Source organism: Mauremys reevesii, linkage group 1 (genome assembly GCF_016161935.1).
Source record: "Mauremys reevesii isolate NIE-2019 linkage group 1, ASM1616193v1, whole genome shotgun sequence".
NCBI classification, from domain to species: Eukaryota; Metazoa; Chordata; order Testudines; family Geoemydidae; genus Mauremys; species Mauremys reevesii.
This window is the reverse complement of record NC_052623.1, coordinates 346,098,597-346,121,120: the sequence shown is the minus strand read 5'-3', so window position 1 is coordinate 346,121,120 and position 22,524 is coordinate 346,098,597. Positions and strand designations below refer to the sequence as shown.

Here is a 22,524-nt window from a genome sequence, read left to right as displayed (position 1 = left end):
GGGAGCCAGATAAGGATTTCAGAAGAGGCAGAATCAAAATAAGGATGAAGTCTGGCAAAGATCTGGGAATTGTGACATACCAACATATAGAGCTTGTCTAGTCTTGGAAAACTACACTAGTCCTAGCACCTAGTGTAGACAAAGAAAGACATGTTAAGTCAAATGTAGTCAACTTTAAAGTGGAGCTGTGAGAAGAGAAGAGAAGTAAAGTTGAAAGAAGAGAGAAATGCAAGAAGATGGGTCACAAAAGGACAGCTGTATGGAGAGTTATACATGCAGTACCCTTGCTCAATAGCAGAAACAGGAAACTATCATGTTAGCAGATCTAAATTTTCCTTTGTTAAGCTTGCCTTTATTTCTCAGCATTAATAAAACAGGCTTTATTATGGGATTTTAATGAATATTTGGGTAATAAAATCCCAACATCCTGTTATTGTCTTTATGCTTCATTTCTCATTTAAATTGGTTATAGAAAAAAAATCAGACAGATGTAAAATAAGTGATCCCAAAACTGTCATGACAAATTGTTTCACTGAAATCCAATTTGATTAGGTTTGTCAACCAGCAGACAATCATAAGAAGTGTCTTCTTACAGAGCATTAGGTATATAACCCCATAAGTGAAGGAGTTTACACTACTGAGACTAATTGGTGAGGTTTACTTTCTCCCAAACAAACCACCCCTTAGAAGCATGCTCTTTGATGTAGATCAGATAATTATTTCCTCTTTCCATGATAAACTTCTGAAAAAGCAATTAGTCTTTAAGCTCTCGCTATAAAAAGGAGAGGTTTTTTAAAGCAAACTAGAGGTTAAAGATGGCATGAAAATCACTATTTCTGTGCTTAAATTTCTTCTTTGCAATCTCTGTTGCATTTATTAATAGATGATTTATATCTTTAAAACACAGGCCCAAATTTCATATGTTTCTTGTGTATATTTCCCAGACCTGAAGAAGAGCTCTGTGTAAGTTCAAAAGCTTGTCTCTCTCACCAACAGAAGACAGTCCAACAAAAGATATTACCTAACCCACCGTGCCTCTAATATTCTGGGACCAACACGGCTACAACAATGCTGAATAATAAAGAAACAAATCAGTTAAGCAATCTGAATACAGTTTAAACCATTCTGGCTTTCTGGCGTTCTTAGATATATTTCCCCAAAGTATTAAATATATTTTTTAAAAGTATTTACTTTATTTGAAACAAGAATCTATACCTGAGATTTATACTAGAATATCTTAGTAGTGGGGCTATCCTTCCTGTACAAAGACTAAAAAATTATGACGACTCCTGAGAAAGTATCAGATTGACATTTTTAAGGACTGAAGTCCTAGCATTATGCACAGAATCAGTGCAGAACAGGAAGTGGTAGTGCAAACTTTCCCCACTCTAGTTCACCAGTGTACCTCAACCTTGATCTGGAAGGACAATGTCCTTAGAGAGCTGATGGTAGATTATCTTTATGCCCAGTAAGTCTTGGGTTTCTACTGAGACCCAACAAGAATTCCAAGATTGAGTAAGACCAGCAGGTCCTTAGACCTTACACTAAGCAAGCAGAAAATCTAAAAACAACAACAATAATAAAATTCCTTTGGTTTATGGTCCAAGATCTTGCAAGAATCTAATGACTAGAACAGGGGTTCTCAAACTGGGGGGTCGGGACCCCTCGGGGTCATGAGGTTATTACATGGGGGGTCGCGAGCTGTCAGCCTCCACCCCAAACCCTGCTTTGCCTCCAGCATTTATAATGGTGTTAAATATATAACAAGTGTTTTTAATTTATAAGGGGGGGGTCGCACTCAGAGGCTTGCAGTGTGAAAGGGGTCACCAGTTAAAAAGTTTGAGAGTCACTGGACTAGAAGTATGAGGTCAGGCAATCAGCAAACTTATTTGTACTCCTAGTTCACCACACAAACAGGAGACTCAGGGGAGTGGCAAGGAACAGAGATCTTTTATAATATTTAATTCTACAGTTTATGGTGCCCAGACATCACAGCAATAAGTATAGCATGTGTATCTAGGCAAAAATACAGCATGCACATTAACTAGACACAAGGTAATGATTGCTTGAGATCTCAGACATCGTAGTAATATTGCTTAAGAATGACTGAACTACTGACATGATTGACTAGATCTATAAAACCTAGATGCTATTGTTAACATTAATTGCAATGGAATTTCTTAAAATATAGTCAATGAGGTGTAGTAATATGGAAAGTGAGAATCTGTTATCACATTACTAAGACTGCTCCAGTAAAAAAATAGAAGACCAAATGCTCAATGTTTTTAAAAATTAAAAAAAAAAATATTATGGGAAGTGAAGTATTTCACCCAGAAAATTCAATTTTCCTCTGAAAAGGAATTGTGTCAAATTTAGAAACTAAAATCTTTAAACAAACTGGTTAAACAAAGGGATTAAATCCTGTTTTAAAGGGTAAGTCTCAACACAAACAGGCCATGAACAGGAACAGTAGGTACCTAAGCACCAGCTTTTCCCACATCTCTCCTGACATGAATGTCATGATCAAACACAGCAAGAAACGCTAAAAATGAAAACTTCAGCTTTTGAATTAGGGCTGTGTCAGGTAGCTGAAGCATTTGGCTAGCTAGGGAATTCAGAACTGTGGGAGAGTAAAGCCAGCCAGCTGTTGTAGATGCTGCTTCTGCCACAAAGATCCTTGCTGCTCCTCTTGGTCAAGGAGGGGTTCCCCATTCTACTAGCTCCTGCTCCCTCTTGGCCAGTGGAAGTTATGGGGCTTCTTTCCCCTCCTTTTCCACTTTCATCAAGAAATGGTAGAGTGGGCAACAGGATGATGGGATGAATGGCCAGGAAGGAAGACATGCAAATATGACTGGAAGGGGTCACAAGCAGGAGCTGTGGGCAGAGCCTGGGTTAGTACCATGTAGGGTCGGCGTTAAACAGGGGTTCATGGGTTCAACTACACCCACAGAAATCATGAAACCAAGGATGCAAAAACACAGTGTGTGTGTGCGCGCGCGCGCATTCACTCCTTTGCACAAGAAACTGTGCGCAGCTCCATAGCCTGTGCCTGCATCATGGTGGCGCTGCTCCTGGGCATGTCACTTTGTTATATTAGAATCTACCAGAGGGAGCCCCACCATGAGCCCAAGGAGATCGGGACACAGGGGATCCTTGTAAAACAACCCCCGCCCCCAACACACACCCCTCCAAGTTACAGATGCTACAGTTAATATTTTTTAAATGTTTCAGCAGGATGGCTCCATCTGTCAGTAGCTTTCCGGCACATTACAAATGTTGAGGTTTATGTCATCATTAATAATACAAAAGTATTGGTGAAACACCATGCCAATTTCTCCACCACTTGCAGATAAATGTTTAAAATCGTTGTACAAATATTTATTTAAAAGCAATCTCAGACTGTGATTCCAATATGACACACCCAGAACTTTTACTGGCATGAATCCAACCAGGAAGTTTTAGAACAACAACAACAACAACAACCACCACCTGCCTTCCTTAAAGCAAACATGCCGCTATTTTTAGTAAATATTACGGTCACTGAGCCCTGACTCATTACTGTGTGAAATGAACCCCACAGTGTGTCAGTCCGATCAGTAATAGGCACACACGGAAAAAGAAGAAAGGAGAGAGCACCCATCCCGTAAATGGAAAAACAAATATGCTGCTTTGCTAACTCACTCTCACATTAGAAAAGCAGTGCTTATTGAAACAGGAAATTCCTAACCTAGAGGCCAGATTGCAATACCCTTGCTCACAACCAATAGCACTTTACACCACAAGTCTCTCTGAAGTCAATGGGAGTAAGGTGCGAGTAAAGGGTATCTCAAAGGAGCCCTAAGCGTTAAGGCATTCTTCAAGCTTGTGTTCACTATTCTGTGACCCCTTATTTACTGTGCTTTAAGTGTGAGTATGAGAGAGACAAACAGACACACAAAACCAGGCTTTTTTTTTTAAAGCTTGAGGGGGGAGTTGCATAGGGGTGCAGAACTTCTACCAGACCTGCTGCATCATACAGCACTTGGGAGTCCACTCACTCCACTTCCCCCATGGCAAGCACTGCCCACTTCTCAGGGTACGTCCATACATACGGCCAGGTCGACGGGTAGCGTTCGACTTCTCGGAGTTCGAACTATCGCGTCTAATCTAGACGCGATAGTTCGAACTCCGAACGCGCTCCCGTCGACTCCGGAACTCCACCACCGCGAACGGCGGTGGTGGAGTCGACGGGGGAGCCACGGACTTCGATCCCGCGGCGTCTGGACAGGTAAGAAGTTCGAACTAAGGTAGTTCGACTTCAGCTACAATAGCGTAGCTGAAGTCGCGTACCTCAGTTCGACCCCCCCACCCTAGTGTAGACCAGGCCTTAGTCACACACAAGGGCCTGTGTCCCTTGTGGAGCACAGTGGAGCCAGGGGCTGGGAGCTGCAGGAGCCTGCAGATGCAACAGCGTCAGAATAGGTTCCCAGGACTCACTCCCATCTGCAGTGACTATCAGAGCACTTTCACCACTGAGATCCTCCAACTTCACTGAATGTCACTGCATTCCCAGCCCTGTATCCCCAGAGACACCCCAACCCAATGAATGTCACTGCACCCTGCAGCCCGCTATTAGCAGAGATTCCCCAACCTGAATCTCAGTTAAACCTCCAATCCATTCTGCCAAACTCCAGTATGTACTTGTTCTAATAATTTGTATGAGGCTTGTTGCTTCATTAAAAAAAAAAAGTAAGTATAAATAGCTTAATAAGTTAAAAATGGCATGCAACTATGGAAATATACACACACACACACACACACACACACTAGACATTGTGAATTGTCTGAATCAAGTGCATGAAAATTTACTTTGGCTGGGGTTCTGATAGCCCCCCCCCCACTTTTTTCAGACTGCATTAAATATTGCTTATTTATACAGTGTAATCAACATGTAGATAAACATGCAATCAACATGTACAACATATAAATTTGCCGAACACAGAAGAGGTCTCTGGCTCTTGCCCTACAGAGGTTATTGATTAAAAGGCACATTAGATAAATTACAGCATAACATACAATACAGGCAGAGTGGTAAGCACCCATTCTACAGCTTGCAAAAGAGGAACCATTTAAAGCTCTTTACTACAAAAATCTGGCTTAGCTCACTCTGAAGATACCTACCTCATTGTGAAAGCCTAAAATGATGTCTTTTTAGATTATTTTAAAATAGAAGTATTTCAGAATGGTATCTAGAAGTAGCTATTAATCTGCAAAAAACTCAGACTTTATAAAAAGGCTTAAATTGTCTCTCTCTGGTCTGGCAGCTGTATTTAAAGGAACACTCTACTGCTTTTCTAATACATATTGTTGAGATAGATATTTGTAAGAGATTAATATATAAATACTTATTAAACAAAGGCCTGCAGAGGTTATAATAATTCAGTGGTTCAGAAGCCTTGTCTACACTCCATAGCCAGTATAACTTTGTCGGAAGAACCCTCTAGTAGAGACTCAATATAAACCAGCAGATGTACCGTAGTTACACCGCCTCCCCAAATGACATTACCTATGCCAACAGAAACACTCTATGCGGTTGCATCTACACTAGGTGTTCTGCTAGCATAGCTATGTTGGTTAGGGGATGCGATTTTTTTTCTTCACACACTCAGCTGACACAGCTATGCCAGAAAAAATCTGTAATGTGGTCCAGGCCTGAGCTTGCACACACCACAGGCTCAGCTGTTCCTGTAGGAAGGCTGAACTGAGATGCGAAGTTTTTCCCATCGATCTCAGGCCTGGTCTACAACTTAGGTTGATGGAAGCAGCCTTATGTCGACATAACAACGTATGCAAGTACATTACAAAGTCCCTTCTGCCGACCTAACTCGCCTGTTATGTTGACTCAATTATTCCACTTCCGCAAGAGGCATAGCGCTTAATTTGATGTTGATGGGTTGATAAGAGAGGCAGTGTAGATGCAGCATTGTGTAAGTCAAATGAATTGACCTCCGGGAGATGCCCCACAATGCTCCACTGTCAGGGCTGGATGTAGGGGCAGGCAACTTAGGTAACCGTCTGGGGTTGGTGTGCTGTTTTTGTTGTTAGCAACAAAAGGGAAAATAGAATAGAAAAACAAATTGATTGACCTTATGGCAAGGAAGGTGCTTGATAACACTGATGCGGTTCGGTAAAGTGAAGTACTACACCTTAACAGTGGACTGCACTGCTGACATTAATCAGTGAAAAAAAGTCATTTACAGTAAGATTTGTTGATGACGAGGATGGTTGTATCCAAGTAAAGGAATGCTTTATCTGTTTCCGGTCTGTGGACGACTCTACTGGAAAAGGCCTAACAGACTGTTTATGAACGTTTTGAATGAGAATAAAATAAAGCTTCAGGACTGCAGTGGCCAAGACTACGACAACAGCATGAACATAAAGGGAAGAAACAGTGGTGTCCAGGCAAGGATCCTTGCACTGAATCCAAGAGCTTTCTTCATGCTTTGGGACAGCCATTCTCAACTGGGTTATGGCAGATGCAGCATTATCTTCTTTAGATTCAGTCTCTCTCTTCGGAGTACTGCAAAGGATATACGTCCTGTTTTCAGCATCAGCTATCAGGTGGAAGATCCTTATGGACAATGACACAAATCTGACTGTGAAGCCATTAAATGACACTCGCTGGGAGAGCCTCATTGACAACATAAGGCCAGTGAGGTACCAAGTGATTGAGATTTATGATGCCCTGATGGAACTGGCACAGTCGAGTAAAGCCGAAGCCAGAATCCAACACAAGGCGCAAAGCCTGGCAAACTAGATCACTGACTTCAAATTTCTGATCTCAGTTGTGGTTTGGCATAATATCCTGTTCCAAGTAAATGTCGTAAGCAAGGCATTACAAACTCAGTCAATGGACATCGCAACTGCTACTACTTTGATGAGAAACTGCCTTGATTTCATTGTGGCCTACAAAGACAATGGATTTGAAGATGCCATCACTGCTACCAAAGAAATGGCGGAAAACTTAGGAGTGGAGCCCGTCTTCACGGAAACTTGTATTTACTGGAAGAAGAGAGAGTTTGGTTATGAGAGCACAGATGAGGTGATGGGAAGCTCAGAAGAAAAATTCTAGATGAAGTTTTTTTGCTTGCTCATTGACACTGTTTGAGTGTCCACTGAAGAAAGGTTTGGACAAATGAAGCACCACGAAAAGACCTGGGTTTTTTTGAATGACTTTAGTAAGCTGCTGGTGCACAGAAAAATGCTTGAACAATTCTATGGACCTTCACCAGATGCTGATACATGGGGAATGTTCTGACATCAATGATAAAGACCTCTATGTCGAATAGGACAACATCTGTGACAGTTTGCAACACGGGAAGCACTCTCCACTCCAAGTTCTCCAATTCATTCATGAAGCAGAACTTTTCCTAATGTGTGGATAACTGAGAATTCTGTTCACACTGCTGGTCACAGCTGAGAATGCTGAGCACAGCTTTTCGAATCTCAGCCTCATTAAAACACATCTTTGATCAACCATGGCTGATGAGAATAACATTGCTTGCTACTTTATTGCTTGAAAATGCCGTTGGCCAGTCTTTGGATCTCTCTGACACTGCTTCAGTTCACGAAGGCAAAGGTGAAAAAAGTGAACTTTTGAATAAAAGGACTAAGGTTAACTTTCTAAGGTTGTCACCTATGGTAACACTATTTAATACTGGTCCATCCAATGTTGGTGCACAGTTCAATTTCTTGATGTTAGTATATTTCAGTTATTCTTAAAATTAAAAAGTTTCTATAAGCTTCGAGGAAATAAATGTCTTTTAGTTTGCTTATATATGGCATGAATAAAAACAGATTTACAGATTCTAGCGTGCAAATTTATCATCTTATATGACAGGGATAAATCATATATGCAAATTGTGCATCAAAGTTGTGAAATGGGCTACAAATGCAATAAAAAATAAGGTATTCAAAAGTTTAACAAATGAAGGGGGGCTGCCAAAGATGCTCCTTGCCTAGGGTGCCATTTGGCCTAGGGCCAGCCATGTCTGCTGTGACTGCTCTGGAGATCCTTTTCAACTCTGCTGCACAGCAACCAGGTACACAGGAAGCAACCCCTCCTCCCCTCCTGAAGCCCCAGGAACTTTTAGAATCATAGAATATCAGGGTTGGAAGGCACCTCAGGAGGTCATCTAGTCCAACCCCCTGCTCAAAGCAGGACCAATCCCCAGACAGATTTTTGCCCCAGATGCCTAAATGGCCCCCTCAAGGACTGAACTCACAACCCTGGGTTTAGCAGGCCAATGCTCAAACCACTGAGCTGTCCCCCTCCTCCCATTTCCAGTTTGATCAGCATGGAGAGCTCGGCAGCCCAGCTGATCATGGTGACTCAGTGCCCTAAACATTGTCCAGCCTGGAGTACACAGGAGGTGGTGGGACCTTATTGGTCTGTGGGGAGAAGAGTCTATGCAGGAACAGCTCCAATTCAGCTGTAGAAACACTGACATCTACAAAAAGATTGTGTGGGGTATGGTGAAGAAGCGATGCACCAGGGATATGCGTAAGTGCCGCGTGAATATCAAATATCAGAGGGGTGGCCGTGTTAGTCTGGATCTGTAAAAGCAGCAGAGAGTCCTGTGGCACCTTATAGACTAACAGATGTTTTGGAGAATGAGCTTTCGTGGGTGAATACCCACTTCGTCGGATGCAAAGAACTTTGGGAGGCGTACCAGAAGACAAGAGAGGTGAACAGTGGTGTGGCTCATTACTGAAACAGGTGTTCAAAGCCTCCCGGAGTTGCAGAGCTCCTTGCTGGGCTCTTCTTATTGCCCTGGTAGCTGGCTGCTCAAAATTACCTGCTAACCTATATGCCTCCACGCCACACTCATACAGAAACTTCTCTCCCTTTGCCTCACAGATATTATGGAGCACAGGGCATGCAGTGATAACAATGGGGATATTGCTTTCACGGAGATCTAACCCAGTATGCAAACTGCACAAATGACCCTTTACACATGCCAAAGGCACATGCCACCACCATTCTGTCCTTGCTCAGCCTATTGTTGAACCACTCCTTACTGCTGTCCAGGTGACTGGTGTACGGCTTCAGGAGCCATTGGAGCAAGTGGTAGGCTGGGTCTCTGAGGATCACTATTGGCATTTCTATGTCATCAATGGCTGTTTTGCAATCTGGAAAGGAAGTCTCTGATTGCAGCTTTCAGAACAGACCTGTGCTCCTAAAGATGTACACATCATGCACCTTTCCTGACCATCCCACACTGATGTCAGTGAAATGCCCCGTAATCCATCAGCACTTCCACCACCATTGAAAAGTATCCCTTACAGTTTATGTTCTCTTTGGCGAGGTGGTCTGGTGCCAAGATAGGGATATGCATGCCATCTATCGCCCCACTGCAGTTAAAGAACCCCAATGCAGCAAAACCATCCACTATATACCAGAGTCACTACCCTTTTTAGCAGAAGTTGATTAATGGCCCTGCAAACTTGGATCACAACTCCTCCCATGGTGGATTTACCAACTCCGAATTGATTTCCCACTGATCGGTAAAAGCAGCCTGGCATTGCAAGTTTCCACAGAGTGATCGCCACTCGCTTCTCCACTGTCAGAGCAAGTCTCATTTTAGTGTTGCTGCATTTCAGGGCTGGGGGAAGCTCTTCACACAGTTCCTGGAAAGTGGCCTTCCGCATTCAAAAGTTCTGCAGCCATTGCTCACCGTCCCATAACTACATAACAATGTGATCCCCACCAGTCAGTGCTTGTTTCTTGGGAACACAACCAGTGCTCCACCATGCTCAGCTGCTGCGCAACTGCCAGCAACAATCAGGAATTGTTTCGTTCTATGGCTTCCAGCAGGGCTGCTTGAAGGACATTGAAATGTTTCACATGGTGCCTCCTGTCTCTGCTCTGGAAATACTGCAGGATAAGGCGAGAGGTGTTTGTAATGCTCACAAGAGTGTACAGCTGAGCGGAGTCCATACTTCTCGAAAATAGGCACAAAGAAGTATGAGTTGTTTGCCATTGATATCAGGGGAGGGAGGAACCTTCATTATGGGAGGTCAAAGCCGTGTTCCCATTCCACCCTGCAACAATGTTTTGGTCCCATGAGGCATTGCAAGCCCTTCCCAAAAGCCCCTGCGGCTAGTTGCACTGTGGGAAAGCTACCCACAGTGTACTGCTCTGTGCATTGATGCAAGTACTGCTAGTGAAGACACACTCCACCGAGACAGTGAGCGTGGTGTGAACATGCCTGACCCACAATTACTGAAGCAGACACATGCCGAGTTAAATTAAGTTGACTTAACTTTGTAGTGTAGGCTTTGCCTCAGTGAGTCAGAGTTAGCTGATTGACACTTTCCAAAGAAACAACAGAGTGTATTTTAAAAGTTTATGGAAATCAAGTTTAAAACCAAACGACACTACTTTGGAGGGGGGACAGGGGGGGACTTTAGACACTTTGTCTCTAAGGGCCCAAGGAAGGGAGAAAGAACACAGGGGAAACCTAAAACTTCCAATCGAAAAGTACTACCAAAATGAAGCTGGTGAGATTATTGGACTATAGGACTGGAACACAAGACATGAGCTTTTTTTCAGTTAATAAAGGGAAAGTAATCAGTGTGTGAAAAAAGGAGGAAGCAGATCAACGAGGTGCACACCAGGCAGGGAAGTCTGTGTGTACAGATGTGTTTTCTACATGCATGGAGAAAAACTACCACCAGTTTAGGTCTTCACTACAGATTTAACTCAAGTTACCTACATTCCAGATTGAGAGTGGCCACACTGAATTAAAACTCAAGCTACACAGAGCAATTTAATTTACAGTCAGTTACAAGTATCAGAGGAGTAGCCGTGTTAGTCTGGATCTGTAAAAGCAGCAAAGAGTCCTGTGGCACCTTATAGACTAACAGACGTATTGGAGAATGAGCTTTTGTGGGAGAATACCCACTTCGTCAGATGCATTTACAGTCAATTACAGGTGATTGTATTATGATGAGATGATCTAACCCAGGGGTCGGCAACCTTTCAGAAGTGGTGTGCTGAGTCTTCATTTATTCACTCTAATTTTAAGTTTTCACGTGCCAGTAATACATTAACATTTTTAGAAAGTCTCTTTCTATAAGTCCATAATATATAACTAAACTATTGTTGTACGTAAAGTAAATAAGGTTTTTAAAATGTTTAAGAAGTTTCATTTAAAATTAAATTAAAATGCAGAGCCCTGGGCAGTGTGAGTGTCACTGAAAATCAGCTCGCCTGCCGCCTTCGGCATGCGTGCCATAGGTTGCCTACCCCTGATCTAACTTGACCTGTACCCTATACCCTGAGAGGACAGCCAAGTCAAGTTAAAAGCATCATCACATTCGACTTTAAAATGTGTGTGGGGCAGGACTTCGTTTTGGAGAGACACTCGAGTTAACTCTGCAATGAAGACAAGCCGGTATGAGGTAGGCAAAAACAAGGTAATTGAAAAACAAACTATGTTTATTCTCTGCCAACACAATCTGCAGATATATGTTGAAACTTGCTTCAGGAAGGGGTGCTAAATTGTCCATGTTGGTTTCAGTGAGAAAAAAACTCCTTCCACCTCACAGGAGCATGGCTGCTTCCACGCAACAAAGTTCTACCATGCCCTTTTTATTTGTTAATTAATTATAAAAGCCATTTACACACTTTTTTTGGTAGGAGATGATAGGAGTCTGAAATTCTAAGTAAAAAGAAGGTTTTGTTTTTTTAACGAACCTACTCAAACAAACTGCAGATTTGTTCTCTGGAAAATTTGTCACCAGCCTCTGGAGTTTCAAGAGCTTCAATTTCTACTCAACAAGATGCATTGGAACAGCTCTGACTTACTGTGCCTGATCACTGGTGTGTCTAGTCCAAGACTAGACTGGCCTTTGACTGGGCCAGGTTTGGATGCTTCAGAGAAGATCAAACCCATCCCATAATTAACCTGGCCAATTGTGGATTTTCATAAACCACGGGGGAAATTCCTTCCTTCCTTTTCATCATGAAGTTCAATTTGCTCTGTACCTTTTTCCTCCATTTTACAAAACTGTAAATGTTATACTTAAATGTATATAATCAGTTTTAAAATTAACCTGAACTCCTTGCCTCAACCTCTTCCTGCAGCACTGAATAATCCTAATTCATACTGCACTAGAAACCGACAGTATTTTTACAAAATGGAGAAAGACTTATTTACTTCCCTGCCTCAAAAAAATGTAAAGATGGCACTATACTATATAAAAATATTTTTACCTCAATTTTTGTGCCCTCTTGTTCTTCTATTACAGAAGATTAACAATAGCTCCCATTTGGTTTTAATTAAAATGTTATGTAATTCAGCACTTACTCTTATTACCAGATTAGCTCATCTCAGGTTTTAGAAGCGTTTTGGCATATGAAAGCCCACCACATCATGTCTCTAACCATTTTTTGCTACCCTTCTTGGGATCATCTTCATTGTACTCTTTTGAGATGAAAGAATTCATAAATATATAGTTTTTCTCCTGTGACATCAAGATCAGAAACTCTCTGCCTTATTATAATGTTTAAGAATATGTCAATTAGCCTCTAACTCATCTAGATTCTAGACCCTGAAATGACAATCTGGAATAGCTCTTTTCATTCCAATATTGCTTTTCATTATGTGTCCACCAAGCTACAAATCAAATGAGTTTACAGTGGAATCTCTGTCCCTCTGTTTTTCTTCCATTTATGACAATACAAAATTGAGTGTTTCAAGCTTACAGAGTTGAAAGAGCCACAATTCCATTAGAATCCTTAAAGAAATTTTCAACTTCCTTCCTGCCCACTTTCTGTGTGAAAATAAAGAACTACACCTTTTCTTCTGATGCCAATGGTACAAGCTTTGATTACAACGTAACAATTAAATCAGGATGCCCTGGCACTCTCCCAACTCTCCCCTGGCATGTACTATGGTCATTGGACAACCAACACATAAAACTAACCTGCCGAGTATTTTAATAGTTGATAGAATAACATTACTTTAAATGGAAACAGCTTAATTTCAGTGCATAGATCATTAACTTTTTGTTATGCTGGAACTTACTTAGAAACAGAATTAACAACTTTAAAGAAAGATTGTCTTACCTCCCACCAGTTTTAAAGATTAGATCTGCATTAGGTGCTCCCTTCGGATGCTGGTAACGAGGCCGCCGTTCACGATTAGTATTTGCTGGAGCTGGACGCTGTGCCAGAGACTGTAACATCTCTGTAATTTCATATAAAAAGGTTAAACAGTTTTTGCCTCTTTTTTATTAAGTGGAATTTACACAGACTAAATAGTATAGTAACACGCACTTCTGAAATGCTTATAAACCAATTATCAAAAAACACTGATTCATACTTTCATATATTTGTGGGCAAAACTTTCCTCAGGGCAGCCAACTCACACCCATAACATTCTTTTTAAAAAAAAATTAAATTGCATAGACAGTTTTGATATTTCCAAGGTATGCTGTGATGTGTACTCTGATTTCCAGCTGCTGCTGGATGTTCAGATAGGAGCAGTTGCCAGCAGTGCTTTTCATCATTCGTACTTGGTAAGAAAGCCCTGACCTTTTCTTTCCAATACTGGAACCTGCCTTGGTCATTCACTTCTATGTCACTTGATATTGGACCACTGCAGTACTATAAGGGGATACCCCTAAAAACTATCCAGAAGTAACAAGTGCAAAAGGCAGCTGCCACTTAAGCACTTAAAAATCATTCAGCTAAACTTTTTTTGTACAAGAAGAGAGAAATAATTAACTTGACTTGAGTAGACTTCTGAGCAGCTAAAGTAAATGGCTATTTAATTTGATAACCTGTCTGCCTTCATAGACCATGAGTTAGTGGTACATGAACATGTTTAATTGAAAGCACTTTTGACAGTCCACCTGTGCAAGGATATGCATTGCTCAGCAAACATGAACAGATGGAATAAACAAAGGGGAAAAGTGGACTAAGCTGTTAATTAGATTACTCTTGAAAGTCTGCTCTGTCTGGTTCTCTAATCTCTGGTAATCTCATTCATCCAGCATCTGCTAGAAACTACTTTGTAGTGTACTGGTAGAATTTTGCACTGGTTATAGTAATGAAAACTAAAGTCAATTAATGAGATTTCATCATGTTTACAAAAGAGGGAAGTTCAGAGAGTACAATGGATGCGCCACCTTGCCAATTTAGTATGAAATTATTATTTTAAATGTTTTATCAAAGATACAATTAATATGTGAAACATCCAGTTTTTTGGGGGGAGGGGATTTGGTAGTGACTGGTTATTAAACCATAGTATCCATAAGAACATAAGAATGTCCATACTGTGCCAAACCAATGGCCTATCTACACCAGTATCCTGTCTTCTAGCAGCAGCCAGTGCCAGATGCTTCAGAAGGAATAAACAGAATATTGAATAATCCATGTCACTTGTCCAGTCTCAGCTTCAGGAAGTGAGACATTCGGGACACCCAGAGCACGGTGTTGTATCCTGACCATCTTGGCTAATAGCCACTGATGTATCTATAGTCCATAAACTCATCGAATTATTTTAAAAACCCAGTTATACTTTTGGCCTTCACAACATCCCCAGGTTGACTGTGGATTGTGTGAAGAAGTTCTTCCTTATGTCTGTTTTAAACCTGCTTCCCATTAATTTCATTGTGTGACACACACCACACCCCCCGGTTCCTGTATTATGTGAAGCGGTAAAAGACACTTCCTTCTTCACTTTCTCTGCACTTTTCAGTTTACAGACCTCTATCATATCTGCCCTTAATCATCTTTTTTCTAAGCTGAACAGTTCCAGTCTTTTTAATCTCGCTTCCCATGGAAGCTGTTCCATAACCCTAATAATTTTTTGTTGCCCTTCTCTATACTTTTTCCAATTCTAATATAACTTTTTTGAGATGGAGTGACCAGAACTATATGCAGTATTCAAGATGGGGTGTACCGTGGATTTATACAGTGGCATTATGATATCTTCTGTCTTCTCATCTATCCCTTTCCTAATGATTTCAACATTCTGTGTCTGCCACTGCACACTGAGCACATGTTTTCAGAGAACTATCTAACTATCTCTATCTTGAATGAAAACAAGTAATTTGGACCCCATCATTTTGTATGTATAGTTGGGATTATACTTTCCAAAAGGCATTACTTTGCCATTAACACTGCATTTCATCTGACATTTTGTTTTCCAGTCACCAAGTTAGCGAGATCTCTTTGTAATGTTTCAGAGTCAGCTTTGGACTTAACTATTTTGAGTAATTTTGTATTGTCTTCAAATTTTACCTCACTGTTCAACTCCTTTTCCAGATCATTTATGAATATGTTGAACAGAACAGATACCAGTCCAGATCCTTGTGGGGACCCACTATTTATCTCTCTCAATTTGTGAAAACTGACCATGTATTCCTACTCTTTGTTTCCTATCTTTTAACTAGTTACTGATCCATGAGGATCTTGCCTTTTATCCCGTAACTGCTTAGCTTCCTCAAGAGCCTTTGGTGAAGGACCTTGTCAAAGGCTTTCTGAAAGTATAAGTACACTTTATTACCTAGATCATCCTTGTCCACACACTTGCTGACATTCTCTAAGAATTCTAATAGATTGGTGAGGCATAATTTCCATTTACAAAAGCCATGTAGACTCTTCCCAATATATTGTGTTCATCTGTATGTCTGATAATTCTGTTCTTTGCTATAGTTTCAACCAATTTGCCTGGTACTGAAGTTAAGTTTGCTGGCCTTTAATTGCTAGGGTTACCTTGGGATCCTTTTAAAAAAAAAGTCAGCATTACATTAGTTATCCTCCAGTCATCTGATACAGAGGCTGATTTAAGCGATGGGTTACATACCACAGCTACTAGTTCTGCTGTATCATATTTGAGTTCCTTCAGGACTCTTGGGTGAATACCATCTGGTCCTGGTGACTTATTACTGTTCATCAATTTGTTCCAAAACCTCCTCTACTGACACCTGAATCTGGGACAGTTCCTCAGATCTGTCACTTAAAAAGGATGGCTCAGGTGTGGGAATCTCCCTCATGTCATTTGCAGTGAAGACAGATGCAAAGAATTCATTTAGTGTCCCCACAATGACCTTGTTCCCCCACGTTCCATATCCCTCAGATACAAAGCACAGTTCTGGCTATCAGGATGGACACATTATGGCAGGGAACAGCTTGGGGATAATATGAATTGAGAAGAGGCAGCCAGCAACTGGAAATATTGTGATTGCAACTCTCAGCCCAGGTGTTAAGAGGGTGCAGGTGTTGTGCAGTACAACCGGCACTGACATAAGGAAAAATAATGAAGGCAGACTGGGTACTGGGAGAGAGCAGGTGAGGAATAAGGACAAATTTTAATGGGTTCACCACATGACATCAGCTATTTAGAGAATTACCCAACCTTGTTTTTAGATGAGAATTGTAGGAACACAAACAGGAAGACTCTAATCTATATTAGAGAATCCTCAATTCTAAATTACTACTTTGACATTTTAAAAACTAAATAGATTTTTTTTTAAATTAAGTAGGCAGTTTTACAGGCTTTATTTGTTAATTTATTTAGCAGACTTGGGTTATTAGCTAGCCTATTCCTATTAGAAAAATGTACATATAGACTTTAGACAATGCTGAGATTTTTTGGGTAACATTTAAAAATTTCTCTCCCCTTACTGGTTCTAGTAATCCTTTAGAATCTTGAAACTGAAATCTGCTATATTCCCTTCCACTGCACGCACACACACACACACACACTTGTTATTCTAAGGTTAACTCATGAAGAATAGTAAGCTAATGTATTAGTTTATAAAAATATGACAGAAAAGAGTGAATAATATGGACTTTGCAAACAGATTGAAGAGGTCAAATTTTGGGGCCTACAAAACTGACTTGTCCTTTTATCTGTCTTTGTTATGAACAAAATCCTAGTATAAAGCAGTGGGAGAAAAATCAACACAAAAGAACCAGAGACATTTGCCATATTCACTTGCTATTGTAAATCTATTACTGCTGCTTCCCTTCTTAAATATGCCAAATGGGAATATTCATGAGAAAATGAAAAAAATGATCACTCTTTACTAACAACTGGCACCAGTAACCAGTTTCTTTCATCCACCATAAAATTAAGGTCCTTTATTATTTTACTGTGTCAACTGTCTGAAATGGGCCATCTCGATTATCACTTCAAAAGGTTTTTCTCCCCTACTGATAAATTAGCCTCTCACAGTTGGGTATGGGTACTTCCACCTTTTCATGTTCTCTGTATGTATAAATATCTTCTTACTGTGTGTTCCATTCTATGCATCTGATGAAGTGGGCTGTAGCCCACAAAAGTTTATGCTCAAACAAATTTGTTAGTCTCTAAGGTGCCACAAGTACTCCTGTTCTTTTTGCTGATACAGACTAACACAGCTGCTACTCTGAAACCTGTATGAGAAGTGCAATTCTTCACAGCTCACAACAGAATCCTATCCTAAATTAATTACATTTATAAAGATTCTCCATACAAATCAACAAACTGATCATGCCAAAACCATGTGTGTACTGACCTTAAAAAAAATACTAGGAACTCTACATAATGGAACTCTACATAATGGGAAAAAAACAGCATCACAATATAGAATTTGTTAAGAGTTGTAGTGTACAATGTGACCACAGCACTCAAACTGCCAAAATATGAAAAGCCTTTCTTCATTTTCAACCTGGGCTTTGCAACAAGGAGGTCCCTGGCAAAAGGAAGTTTTAAACGGTTTGGGAGGTTTAAAATGGTTTGTACAAAATCTGTATTGTATTTACAATTTCAGAGCTCCACAGCTATTATGCTTCTGGAAAAATATGATACAGAGGCTTACTGAATTTGGTTCTCACATCACAGACTTCTGAAACACGTTTTGTATTTCATGGCTTTTATTGGATTAATAGGGTTGTTTTGAATTTAAAATTTTCAATTTTACAAACTACAGTTAACTATTTATCAAATACAGAAATGTGACTTACTGCTTTATTACTAACAGCTTATATTATGTTTCAGTTTTGAAATGGAAATCACCTTTATAAATGACAGAGGAAGAATTGTGGAGGCATTAAATGGAAAGAAGTGATTTAAGGACTAAGAACATCATCCGCTTTATTAGGTTTGGCCCTGGTTATGATCAGAGTATGCCAAGGAAAATGGAATCGGACATAACACATTGAATTCACTAGGATACGGGCTATATCTGATTTGCTGATTGCTTCATAGGCCTCATTTTGTCTATTAAATAACACTTGAATTAAATAAGAATTGATTTTTAAAAGATACATAATTAGTATAAAATATTTATCCTGACAATATAGTCAAACACCCTCCTTTAGAATGCTGGAATGCAGGAGAAATTATGAAATTTCCATCAACTTCAACAATGTCAGTATGAACCAATCACTGCTATTAGCCAGGCCAAGGCAGTCATTTAGATATGTATACTGTAATATCTAATAACACACCTTCTTGCACACAATCCATTTTCCTTGCACCTGACTGGTTCCTGTTCCTACTGCATTGCAGGTGACAGCACAGACATCATGGAACTCTAATGAAGCATGTTGCTAGGCTACAGATTATCATATAAACTGCTTATTTTAGTATGATTTCCCTAAATGTAACAATTTTATATCAAGATGTATAAAAAGAACTCAAAACTCAGTGCAATATAATTACCCTCCCCCGCAATGTTAACCTAATCTGTATGTACTGGTTTCACATTCCACTAGGATTCTTAGGGGTTGTGACAACCAGCATTGTGCATGCTGAGGCATACAGCAGAGTGGAGTTGGTTGCAGCAAGGACACGTCTTGGGACTGAATTTTTATAAATTAATTTCTCTAGGAATAAAACCCTTTTATTTTGAAATTTCATACCCTGATAGTCCTCTTGTTCTTGCCGTTCATTAATATCCAGAGTGAGCTTTTTCATTCTCATTCTCTCCTCTTGCTCAGCCTGTTGTTGATTCCAGTGGTTGGCAGCAAGTTGGGAAGACATTGGCACATTTAGGATCTTAAACTGAAAGAAAAAATAATCACTTCAAGTACACTTTACTTTACAAAGAACAAAACGAAGAGACTGATTATATGATAAATGTCTTAAGTTGAATTTTATTATTTCTGAACAACCCTGAAAATAGACATTATTGAACAGGTTTCTGGGGGGAAAAGTACGTTCCATACTTTCATCTAGAAAGGAGAGCAGAAGAATACGGACCCTGGACTTCAGAAAAGCAGACTTTGACTCCCTCAGGGAACTGATGGGCAGGATCTCCTGCGAGAATAAAATGAGGGGGAAAGGAGTCCAGGAGAGCTGGCTGTATTTTAAAGAATCATTATTGAGTTTGCAGGAACAAACCATTTCGATGAGCAGAAAGAACAGTAAATATGGCAGGCGATCACCTTGGCTTAACGGTGAAATCCTTGCTGATCTTAAACACAAAAAAGAAGCTTACAAGAAATGGAAGCTTGGACAAATGACCAGGGAGGAGTATAAAAATATTGCTCAGGCATGCAGGAGTGAAATCAGGGAGGCCAAATGACAACTGGAGATGCAGCTAACAAGGGAATGTTAAGAGTAGCAAGAAAGGTTTCTACAGCTTTGTTAGCAACAAGAAGGTGGTCAGGGAAGGCAACCTAGTGACAGAGGATGTGGAAAAAGCTAATGTACTCAATGCTTTTTTTGCCTCTGTCTTCATGAACAAGGTCAGCTCCGAGACTACTGCATTGGGCTGCACAGTATGGGGAGGAGGTGACCAGCCCTCTGTGGAGAAAGAAGTGGTTCAGGACTATTTAGAAAAGCTGGACGAGCACAAGTCCATGGGGCCTGATACACTGCATCCGAGGGTGCTAAAGGAGTTGGCGGATGTGATTGCAGAGCCATTGACCATTATCTTTGAAAACTCATGGTGGCCAGGGGAGGTCCTGGATTACTGGGAAAAGGCTAATGTAATGGCCATCTTTAAAAAAGGGAAGGAGGAGGATCTGGGGAACTACAGGCCAGTCAGTCTCACCTCAGTCCCTGGAAAAATCATGGAGAAGGTCCTCAAGGAATCAATTTTGAAGCATGTTGAGGAGAGGAAAGTGATCAAGAACAGTCAGCATGGATTCACCAAGGGCAAGTCATGTCTGACTAACCTAATTGCCTTCCATGATGAGATAACTCTCTGTGGATGAGGGGAAAGCAGTGGATGTGTTATTCCTTGACTTTAGCAAAGCTTTTGATACAGTTTCCCACAGTATTCTTGCCAGCAAGTTAAAGAAGTATGGGCTGGATGAATGGACTATAAGATGGATAGAAAGCTGGCTAGATCATCGGGCTCAACAGGTAGTGATCAATGGCTCCATGTCTAGCTGGCAGCCAGTATCAAGTGGAGTGCCCCAAGAGTCGGTCCTGGGGCTAGTTTTGTTCAATATCTTCATTAGTGATCTGGAGGATGGCGTGGATTGCACCTTCAGCAAGTTTAAAGACGACACTAAACCAGGAGGAGTGGTAGATACGCTGGAGGGTAGGGATAGGATACAGAGGAACCTAGACAAATCAGAGAATTGGGCCAAAAGAAATCTGATGAGGTTCAACAAGGACAAGTGCATAGTCCTACACATAGGATGGAAGAATTCCATGCACTGCTACAGACTAGGGACTGAGTGGTAAGGCAGCAGTTCTGCAGAAAAGTACCTAGGGGTTACAGTGGACAAGAACCTGGATATGACTCAACAGTGTGCCCTTGTTGCCAAGAAGGCTAATGGCATTTTGGGCTGTATAAGTAGGGGCATTGCCAGCAGACTGAGGGACGTAATCATTCCCCTCTATTTGGTGTTGGTGAGGCCTCATCTGGAGTAGTGTGTCCTGTTTTGGGCCCCACACTACAAGAAGTATGTGGAAAAATTGGAAAGAGTCCAGTGGAGGGCAACAAAAATGATTAGGGGACTGGAGCACATGATTTAGGAGGAGAGGCTAAGGGAACTGGGATTGTTTAGTCTACGCAAGAGAAGGATGAGGAGGGCTGTAATAAGAAAAGCCAAAGAGGAGTTTGAAGAACGGCTAGCCAAAACTCCAAAGATAGTAACAAAATGATTTTTAATTACATCAGAAGAAGAAAGCCTGCTAAACAACCAGTGGGGCCCATTGATCGAGATACAAAAGGAGTGCTTAAAGACAATATAGCCAATGCGGAGAAACTAAATGGATTCTGTGCTTCAGTCTTCATGGCTGAGGATGTTAGGGAGATTCCCAAACCTGAGCCGGCTTTTGTAGGTGACAAATCTGAGGAATTGTCACAAATTGAAGTGTCACTAGAGGTGGTTTTGGAATTAATCGATAAACTTAACATTAACAAGTCACCGGGACCAGATGGCGTTCACCCAAGAGTTCTGAAAGAACTCAAATGTGAAGTTGCGGAACTATTAACTAGGGTTTGTAACCTGTCCTTTAAATCAGCCTCTAGAGGTGATCCCAGCAATTACAGACTGGTAAGTCTAACGTTGGTACCGGGCAAATTAGTCGAAACAATAGTAAAGAATAAAATTGTCAGACACATAGAAGAACATAAATTGTTGGGCAAAAGTTAACATGGTTTCTGTAAAGGGAAATCGTGTCCTACTAATCTATTCGAGTTCTTTGAAGGAGTCAACAAACATGTGGACGAGGGGATCCAGTGGACATAGTATACTTAGATTTCCAGAAAGCCTTTGACAAGGTCCCTCACCAAAGGCTCTTACGTAAATTAAGTTGTCATGGGATAAGAGGGAAGGTCCTTTCAAGGATTGAGAACTGGTTAAAAGACAGGGAACAAAGGGTAGGAATTAATGGTAAATTCTCAGAATGGAGAGGGGTAACTAGTGGTGTTCCCCAAGGGTCAGTCCTAGGACCAATCCTATTCAACTTATTCATAAATGATCTGGAGAAAGGGATAAACAGTGAGGTGGCAAAGTTTGCAGATGATACTAAACTGCTCAAGATAGTTAAGACCAAAGCAGACTGTGAAGAATTTCCAAAAGATCTCACAAAACTAAGTGATTGGGCAACAAAATGGCAAATGAAATTTAATGTGGATAAATGTAAAGTAATGCACATTGGAAAAAATAACCCCAACTATACATACAATATGATGGGGGCTAATTTAGCTACAACGAATCAGGAAAAAGATCTTGGAGTCATCGTGGATAGTTCTCTGAAGACATCCACGCAGTGTGCAGAGGCGGTCAAAAAAGCAAACAGGATGTTAGGAATCATTAAAAAGGGGATAGAGAATAAGAGGGAGAATATATTATTGCCCTTATATAAATTGATGGTACGCCCACATCTTGAATACTGCATACAGATGTGGTCTCCTCATCTCAAAGAAAGATACACTGGCACTAGAAAAGGTTCAGAGAAGGGCAACTAAAATGATTAGGGGTTTGGAATGGGTCCCATATGAGGAGAGATTAAAGAGGCTAGGACTCTTCAGCTTGGAAAAGAGACTAAGGGGGGATATGATAGAGGTATATAAAAT

At 40.7% G+C, this 22,524-nt stretch overlaps 1 protein-coding gene across 8 annotated transcripts in view; it reads right to left on the bottom strand.

Moving 5' to 3' along the window:
- UPF2 (UPF2 regulator of nonsense mediated mRNA decay) overlaps positions 1-22,524 on the bottom strand; it is a 143,499-nt gene that overhangs the window by 5,119 nt on the left and 115,856 nt on the right. For 7 of the 8 annotated variants that reach the window (XM_039519442.1, XM_039519441.1, XM_039519438.1 and 4 more), the window contains 2 exons: positions 18,905-19,046; positions 13,115-13,235 (listed from right to left, as the gene is read on the bottom strand). In XM_039519442.1, the coding sequence (XP_039375376.1) occupies positions 13,115-13,235; positions 18,905-19,046 (263 nt within the window). Of the gene's footprint in view, positions 1-13,110; positions 13,236-18,904; positions 19,047-22,524 lie in introns of those variants that run through there. The other variant, XM_039519444.1, reaches the window with a different exon arrangement.